Raw genomic sequence first — 8986 nt, 5'->3', positions numbered from 1 at the left:
TGCATCCCTGGACAAGGTTCTTTGTCTTTCTGACTCCCAGTTTTTGCATCTCTATAATGGGCTCAGTGAATTGTATGGTACTTGTGAGACTTAACTAGGATAATATGTGAAATTGCCTTGCTCAGTGCTTGGCAAGTAAGCAGGTGCTCCATTGAATTTTAAGTGAGTTTCTTTCTTCTGTGCAGGGGAACTGGCCCTGCTTCACCCCATGCCCTTGCTCTAACCACCATACTCTTGGGTTCATCAGCAGGGCTCAGAAAATATTGCTAATTTATGCACCATTTGTTCCACTGGATAACACATTTGGGAAAATGTAAGATGCCCACACACCTCTAATTCAGGCAAGCCAAAGTCAAGCTCCACTCCTGACCCTTCCAGAGAGAATGGGCACTTTATATCTAATCCAGGTGACTGCTTTCTCCCTCGACATTCATGATGGTATCCATTTGCTTCAATTGAGGAGGCCCTGGAGAGAGATATCACCAATTGAATGATGTAGCTTGATCTGGCAAGAATTTCTAGGGATTCTGGTCTGGGTTGCTGTAACTCCCAGTGGCAAGTCAGGGATAGCTCAGCTTTGCAGAACACATAATGTGTCTCCTTTTAAGATTCAACTTTGCCACCTACAAGTGACCTTGGGCCAGTCATGTAACCTTGCTGAGGTTTTGCAGTTTGGTTAAGCATTGTCAAGTAGTAGCCAAGAGCTTGGGCTATGGTGTCAGACAGACTTGGGATTGAATTCTGACTCCACCTCTTGTGGCTTTGGGTAAATTAATCAACTCACTGGATCTCAGTTTCCTGATCCCTAAAGCGGGGATTACAATAAAACCTTATTTAAAGAGTTGTTTTAAAAATTAATAACTACTGCATTGAGAACTTACTATATGAGAGTCACTCTTCAAGATATTAAGTCATTTCATCCTCTCAAACTCCCCGTGAGAAGGGGTATTATTAGTATGATGCCTGGTTTTCAAATAATGAAATAGACCCATATTACTTAAGTAATTTGCCAAGGATCACACAGTTAATCAGTGGACGCGAACTTGGTAAGTCTAGATCCTGGAGTCTCTGATCTTAACTACTGGGCTGGTGAGTCCAATGTCTGAAAATGCTTGGAGATGTCAGTCTCGATTCAGAATTTGAACTCTCAGCCTCAGAACATAGCATGGAGTGAGCACTCAGTGAATGGCTGTGCTCAGTCTAGGCTGCATGTTAACTATTGTTATTGCTTCTATGAGGACCCCAGAGGCTGACCTGCATTCAAAAGTGGCTGCGCTCCAGGAATTCAAGGTTGCGATGAACCATCATCGCACCACTGCATTCCGGCCTGGGCAACAGAGTGAGACCCTAACTCTTTAAAAAGAGAAACTGGGCTGTTCTTAGCAAAGCACCAGGACCAGGAGAGTGCAGTGGGGACAGGATGAGTGAGTTGGAGAGTGTCTCATAAACATTTGGGGCTGTGAGAGCAGATGTGTGATCTTGCGGAATGATTCTCGCTTCAGGACTGTGTGTTGACGCTAATGTCACGGCTGCTCTGAGCGCCCAAGATACTGTTAACGAGCTGTGCCAAGCCCAGATGCAGTGTTTTCTCACCATATGGTTCATGCTGAAGTGCATGGTCTTTCAGACAGGGATGGGAGGAAACTCAGAAACGCTGAACCCCATGCATGGAACACCTACTTAGATGAGCCATGTCTTGCAAACTGCCTCAATTCTCCTGACTTCCAGGGACCATGTATTCATTGGAATGTCATTTGTTTTTCATCCAATAACCACAAATAGTAATGGGGCAGGTAGTACGTGTCAGACACTATGTTTGGCACTGGGGATGCAAAAGTGATTAAAACTTTGCCTACAGCCCCAAGGAACTGAGACTAGCCATGAAAGACATGGGAACAAATCATATTGTGACATTATTCTAAGCTCTGTAATGCAGACAGTTAACAAGGACTCTGGGAATTAGAAGAAGTTCATGAACATCTTTGTAATGAAATAAAACACAATATTTTTGCACACCTAGCGTCTGAACACCTTTCAGTTTTGAGAGAACTCCCAGAAGAGGCAAAGGACAGTCATGTCTTCTTTTAACAAAGGTAAAGAGGGCAGACATTCTTCTCCCTACTCCCTGGCAGGTGGATCTTGAGCACATGATATAGATGTCCACTTCTCATCTGGATCTCCCTTGAATTTCAGCCTCCTGTATCAACATGATTACTCAATCCCCCCACCTGGATATGTAGGACATATCTCATATTACAAGTCTGAAATTAGACTTGATATCTTCCCCTAAAACCTGCCCTGTTCCCAGTAGTGTCCACATCAGTAAACCACACTACCGTGTAGCCACTGGCACAGGCCAACAACGTTGGTGTCATCTGTGATGCTTCTCTTTCTCTTGCACATACATCCCACCCATCATTAAGGACTGCTGGCCTTATTTTAAAATCTATTCCTATTCTGAGCACTTCTTTCTGTGTTGCCCTCTCCACCTACACCCAGGCCCCCACCATTTCTCTCTATCTCTCCTAAAACTGTCTCTTAGCAGGTTACTTTCCTTCTGTCTCTGCCACACTTACCTTTGCTCACTCCCCTTCAGCATTACTGGTCTTCTTTCTGTTCCTCAAGAACACCAAAATGTGAGAACATGAGTATATTGAAGTGTCAGATGCAGAACTTACTTAAAACCTAGAAGAGAGAAGAGAAATTGAGAGCAAAAGTGCCTGAAAGTTTGGAAGGGAATAAGATCCAAAGCCCAGATTAGCAGGGGGTTTGGTCCTATCCACAGGAGAGATGCCTCCTCTAATCTTACAGGAAGAGGAAGACAAGCATGGTTTGGAAGGAGTTACTGTATCAGAGGCCCAGGTGAGAGCCCTGGTGAGATGAAGTTGGGGAAAAGGAAGATTAGGGCTTTCAAAACCTATCACAACAAAAACCTAGCATTAGGACTGGCCCACACTTATGAGTGGAGATGAATGGCTTGTCATTCTTCCATCTATTCACTCAACAGATAGGCATTGAGAACCTGTTATTTGCCAGGACCTGGTATTAGGCACCGATCCCGATGCTAAATTACTCTTGCTCAGCCACTCAACTTAGAAACAAAATATATACTTAGTGAGACCTTGGAACAAATCTTTAGCTTCTGGTCCTGTTTCCTTCTCTGTAAAACTGGAGTAATAATGATGCCTGCTCTGTTGATTTAAATAGTTCATTATATGATGCTATAAAGAGCTCTTTATATATCAGCTGCGGGACCTAGACTGATAGCTTCATGGAGGAAGGGACTGCATTGGTTTTGTTTACTGTTACATTACCCATAAGTGATCATTTATGGAATGAATGAGAGAATGAATGAATGACTATAACTGATTCAGAATCAGTTTGAGGAAAGGGAGCTTTGTCCTTTATAGATTTCGAGCAACTACTGGATATCTTCTTACCGACAAAATAACTGGATAACTCATGCCACATTGGTTGAATCGTGACTCAATGAGATAGTCTCCCCATGCGTGCCCCAAATGCAAAAACTCTCCTAAAGTATATACTTTTCATACTCATGGGTAGCATGATGGTCGAAGCTATTTAGACTCCTCTGCTCCCCTCTACCATCTCCAAAGCCCTCTGCAATGCCTTCTCTTATTTCCTTTTGCAACAAGCAGTAAGTTAGGCACACATCTACTCTGCTAAATCTACCAGCTTATACGTTGGGTACCATTTTGTCCCAGATGCTTCAGATAAAAGACTCAAGATCCAGAAAGATCTTGACAGATTGTCAATCAGCTGAAGTAAAGGAGATTAATTTGAATGGGGCTCAATGCAAAGAGAAGCATTGAGGTCAAAGAAGGGAAAGGTGAAGAATGGGTGAAAAGAAAATTTGAGCAGCTGCTCCTACGCTAAAGAAAATGCAACAAAATAAACACACAAAAATATATCAGAGGAACTAAAATCTGGAAAAGGCCATGTAAAAATAGCTATTTTCAGGTGATATGTTTTTGCATCAAGATTTATCTAATATTTTTATAATGTGATATGAGTTGCATAATAAAACAAGGGAATATATCTCTCCACTTGAAATAAAAATAAGATGGTCAGTATATTTCCTATACTCAGGCTGAGCTAATGGTCGCTCCCTTGTTGGACACCAGCCTCCAGACCCGGAAGTGCAATTGATGATATTGGCATGAATTAGAGTATACTTTTTTCTAGATCAGTTCCTTAGATCCCATGTTTTTCAGCCTTTTCCATTTGGTCAAAGGAAGTATTTTTTTTCCTTGCCCTTCTGTAAGAATAACTGTAAGAATTATCCTGATTTTGGCCAGCTGGCTTAAGTTAAAAAAATTCTGACATTGAACAGGCACGATCCTAAGTGATTTACCTGCATTATGACATTTAATCTTCATTAAAATCCTATGAGGCATGGCCTTTTATTAACCCTATTTTCCTTGATGAAACATTAAGGCTCAAAACGGGTTAAGTAACTTCATCAAGGTAGCATGGGTAATCGGAACTCTTAATTCAGGCAAATCTGATTCCCAGGGGCTGCATTCCTTAGCCCTGTTTCTCCAAATTAGACAAATTGATCTGTTGAGAACCAAACAGAAACACACAAAGGCATTCAAACTACTTTGGAGAATGTGTCACTCCAAGATGAGCATGGTTGTTTATGGCCAGGGCTATTGCTTTGATTTGAAAATACCACACTGCACAACCATTACACTCTAACAACATCCAGCTCTTTGTGAATTTCTCTACGAAGCAAATTCCTCTTGCCTCATAAAAGTGCTTGCTGAGAAAGCTCAAAACCCAGTTGCAATTAATTATTGACAGAGCATGTGAATTAGAGATAAAAGAAAAGTCATTCTTTCTCCATACACGCGATAGTAAATAAATTTAATATGGTAGGAGAAGCTAGGGGATCTTCATCTGTATTAAGTTTTATTAGCTAAGACATTTAAAAGCATGTCATCATAACAAAGAGGTCCTGTGTAATCCTAAATGTACCACTTTGGTGCAAGGCTCGGAAGTGAATAGATTTAATGGAGCACATGGTGGCAGATGGCCTGCTGTACTGACAGGTATTGAACAGGTTTATCGTCAATTAACTTTGGTCTACATATGCCTATAGCAAATTGACAGTATAATGGCATTCTAAGCTTAATTTTATCACTGGTAAGCCTGCCACATTGAGATTAGGGGAAAATGGCATCAAACTCCTTTAATATTAATATCTTGGAGCTCCCAAATAAGATAAGGCTACTCGGGAGGCAAACTTGGATGGAGGAATGGGAGTGGAGGAGCAGCCTTAACAAAGGAACCAAGAGATACTGACCCTGGTATGGGATCTGTCGGTGGCTTGCTGGGCAATTTTGGGAGCAAAGAAAGAATAAAATCCCATGTATTGAGCCAGATCTATGCTAGATCTTTCATCTTTATGTCATTTTCCTCTCAACTGAATTTTCTTTCTTTTTTTTTTTTGAGATGGAGTCTCACTCTGTCACCCAGACTGGAGTGCAGTGGCATAATCTCAGCTCACTGCAACCTCTGCCTCCCAGGTTCAAGTGATTTTCCTGCCTCAGCCTCCCAAGTAGCTGGGACTGCAGGCGTGCGCCACCATGCCTGGCTAATTTTTGTATTTTTAGTAATGATGGGGTTTCACCATATTGGCCAGGCTAATCTTGAACTCCTGACCTTGTGATCTGCCTTCCTCAGCCTCCCAAAGTGCTGGGATTTGAGGTAGGTTTTAGGATTTTACAAATGAGGATAAGGCTCGAAGATATAATTCAATTTGCTGAGGTCACAAAGCCTGTCTGATTTCCATGTTTATTCCCTGTCCCTGGGCTTCAGTTTTCTCATTTGCACAATAATACCTTTGGACCAAGTCAGGGATCAGCAGACTCTTTCTTAAAGGAACAAGGAGTAATACATCAGGCTTTGGACCATATGGCCTCTGTCTTAACTCCTCAGCTCTGCTGTTTTACTGTAAAAGCAGCCTAGATGAATATGTAAATGAATGAGTGTGGCCATGTTCCAATGGAAGTTTATTTATAAACACTGAAATTTGAATTCTATATAATTTTCATGCATCACAAAATATTATTATTATTATCATTTTGGTTTATTTTTCAACAACAATTCAGTGATTACAAATCATTCTTATCTGTGAGTTAGATGAAAATAGGAGGCAGGAGGTAGTTTGCCAATCCCGGACTAGATAAGCTTTGAAGTCTTGTTGAGCTCAAAGATTTCCTAAAAACTACTACAACAATAATAATTTCTTTAATTTATTGAGCTCTTACACTTGCCAGCTTCATTGCTCAATGCTTTTTGAGCATTATCTCCCTGAATCCTTATACTACAGTGTGAAGTCAGTGCTATAATTATCTCCATTTCAGGGATTATACAACTAATAGGTAGAGAAATCAAGGGTGTATCTAGGTTAAACATAACTGGTAAGAGGTAGAATAGCCATTTAAACCTAGCGATATATAAGGGAGAGAATGTATATGCCTTATGTTGCCTTTTCTGATAATACGTAGCCAAGGTAAGACTATAGTCGGGAGATATAGGTAAGAAGAACTTCCAAGTGTTTATCAATTTTATTTGGTGGTTCCAAACTAGGTTGTTTATATCACACATTTTGTGCAAAGAAGCTAAGATATTTCTGGATAGGAATAACCATTGTCTTCCTTTTTCCTCCCTCTCCTAGAAATGTGATGCCCAAGACTTTGGATGGGCAAATAACCATGGAGAAGACTCCAAGTTACTTTGTGACAAATGAGGCTCCCAAGCGCATTCACTCCATGGCCAAGGACATCAAACTGATAGTGGTGGTGAGAAACCCTGTGACCAGGGCCATCTCTGACTACACGCAGACGCTGTCAAAGAAACCCGAGATCCCCACCTTTGAGGTGCTGGCCTTCAAAAACCGGACCCTCGGGCTGATCGATGCTTCCTGGAGTGCCATTCGAATAGGGATCTATGCGCTGCACCTGGAAAACTGGCTCCAGTATTTCCCCCTCTCCCAGATCCTCTTTGTCAGTGGTGAGCGACTCATTGTGGACCCCGCTGGGGAAATGGCCAAAGTACAGGATTTTCTAGGCCTCAAACGTGTTGTGACTGAGAAGCATTTCTATTTCAACAAAACCAAGGGGTTCCCTTGCCTAAAGAAGCCGGAAGACAGCAGTGCCCCGAGGTGCTTAGGCAAGAGCAAAGGTCGGACTCATCCTCGCATTGACCCAGACGTCATCCACAGACTGAGGAAATTCTAGAAACCCTTCAACATGATGTTTTACCAAATGACTGGTCAAGATTTTCAGTGGGAACAGGAAGAGGGTGATAAATGAGGCTAGAGAAGCAGAGGAAGGCTAGTCAATAGCTAAGGAGGCTCCTCGCCTGAGTCCTTGAATACCCCAGCTTCTGCAGCTTCACTTGCTGGAGTGCCAAGTAGATCTCCTCCTCCTTCATGCAGCCAGGATTGCCTCCAGTGCTGTTAGCTTAGGCAAACAGGTGGATCCCATGGCATCCCCATGGAGGAACCAGGCCCATTTGGGCAGCAGCATCTGGTTGACCAGATGGCCACCAGAACCCACTGTTCATTCTTGTCTTCTGCTAGTTAATATGGCCTGAAGATAGAAGATAAATAGCTGTCAATGTCAGAGACAGTGCTATTAATGTATATGTGAGTGACAGAAAAGGTCTGCTTTATGGGGGTTCTCACTTTAGCTTGGGGAGCCAGGGCTCTAGCTCTGTATCTGTCATGGGCACCTGCTGTCTAAACCTCTGCTTGGGCTTCTCTCCAGAATGCACTTTGTGGCTGAGTGCTCCAGGACTCCTAGGGAGCAAGGTCCTCCCTCCAAGGTGTTTCTAGTCTTCTCTTTAAAGGCCTCATCCCACAACCCCTGACTTCCTCCCTCCCCACATCATGAAGGCAGAGGCATGCAGGTTCCTCACCAAAAAAGAAAACACCCCCACCCCGTCCCCTCACACACACACAAGGAAAATGAAAGCTGACACCCCTCGAAGCCTTCTTTCCAAGAGCCCTCTAAATGGGGTTGGGTCTCACTCTTCATGAGTATCCTGGGTTGTGGAGAAGCTTAGCATATGCCCTTGTGTTCCGGTCAGGCCCACAGGGCTGCTCAAAGAGTAGAGTAATTGTAACTGAGGTCAGAGCTCTGAGGTTGGCAGAGATGAGTGGCTATATCTGGGGGTAAAAGAAGAAATCCTGTCCTCTTGGTGGGAGGTTACCTTACCTGAAGACCATCTCTCCCAAGCACTGTGGTTCTGAGGCATGTTTTTGAGGTGGACTCTGTCCCCTAGGGTCCCCAGAAGGGCAAAGACCAGAGAGTTGACAAGTCTGTTATTAGGAATAATCCTTAGCCATGTAATGGGGAGAGGAGCAGTCAGCATTCTTCCAATTTGCCCCACCACCACCTCCTTGGGCTTTATTTCTCTATTTAGAGATGGCAGAGAGTGAGGTAGTGGCGAGAAAGCTGACTCCATTCATCAGATCCAGTTTATGGGGGTTCGGGGTGAGCAAGGGCTGTCTGCAGACACCCCCATCAAGGGCTGCTGAATGAAGTGTCCCTTCCCATCAGTTTGATTCAATTAAAATGCATCATTTGACATAAAGCACTTATTCACAGATCTCCAAAACCAGGAATTGTTCTAGTAAAACTGGAAATTTGTATGAATGGGGGGAGTTAAATCTGTTCAGCTGTTATTAAACTGTCATTTCTCCCGCTAAATGAAGACCGTGTTGTTATAAAGCTTAATGCAACCTGATTAATGGGTTTCGATGGTGTGTTTGTGTTGATCATCTCCATCTTCTCCCGTCCCCTGGAATGCCGGGAGCATCGTCTCTCTGAGATGACCAGAAAGTCCCAGTGTCAAGAATCTTCAGAAGGTTCTGTCTGCAGGGCACAGTGAATCTTGCAATAGTAGAAAGCAAGTGGGTCCTAAAAGGAGTGCAGCTTTCTCCTATCTTAAC

At 43.0% G+C, this 8986-nt stretch overlaps 1 protein-coding gene across 1 annotated transcript; it reads left to right on the top strand.

Moving 5' to 3' along the window:
* The first annotated feature begins 6710 nt into the window (after positions 1 to 6710).
* On the top strand, positions 6711 to 8772 carry LOC116464135 (heparan sulfate glucosamine 3-O-sulfotransferase 4-like). The gene has a single exon (XM_032147402.2). It carries the CDS (start codon positions 6714 to 6716, stop codon positions 7266 to 7268), a length of 555 nt encoding a protein of 184 aa, XP_032003293.1. The 5' UTR covers positions 6711 to 6713; the 3' UTR covers positions 7269 to 8772.
* Positions 8773 to 8986: the final 214 nt, after the last annotated feature.

Source organism: Hylobates moloch, unplaced genomic scaffold (assembly GCF_009828535.3).
Source record: "Hylobates moloch isolate HMO894 unplaced genomic scaffold, HMol_V3 SCAFFOLD_209, whole genome shotgun sequence".
In the NCBI taxonomy this organism is placed as follows: domain Eukaryota; kingdom Metazoa; phylum Chordata; class Mammalia; order Primates; family Hylobatidae; genus Hylobates; species Hylobates moloch.
This window is presented reverse-complemented; position numbering and strand designations above follow the sequence as displayed.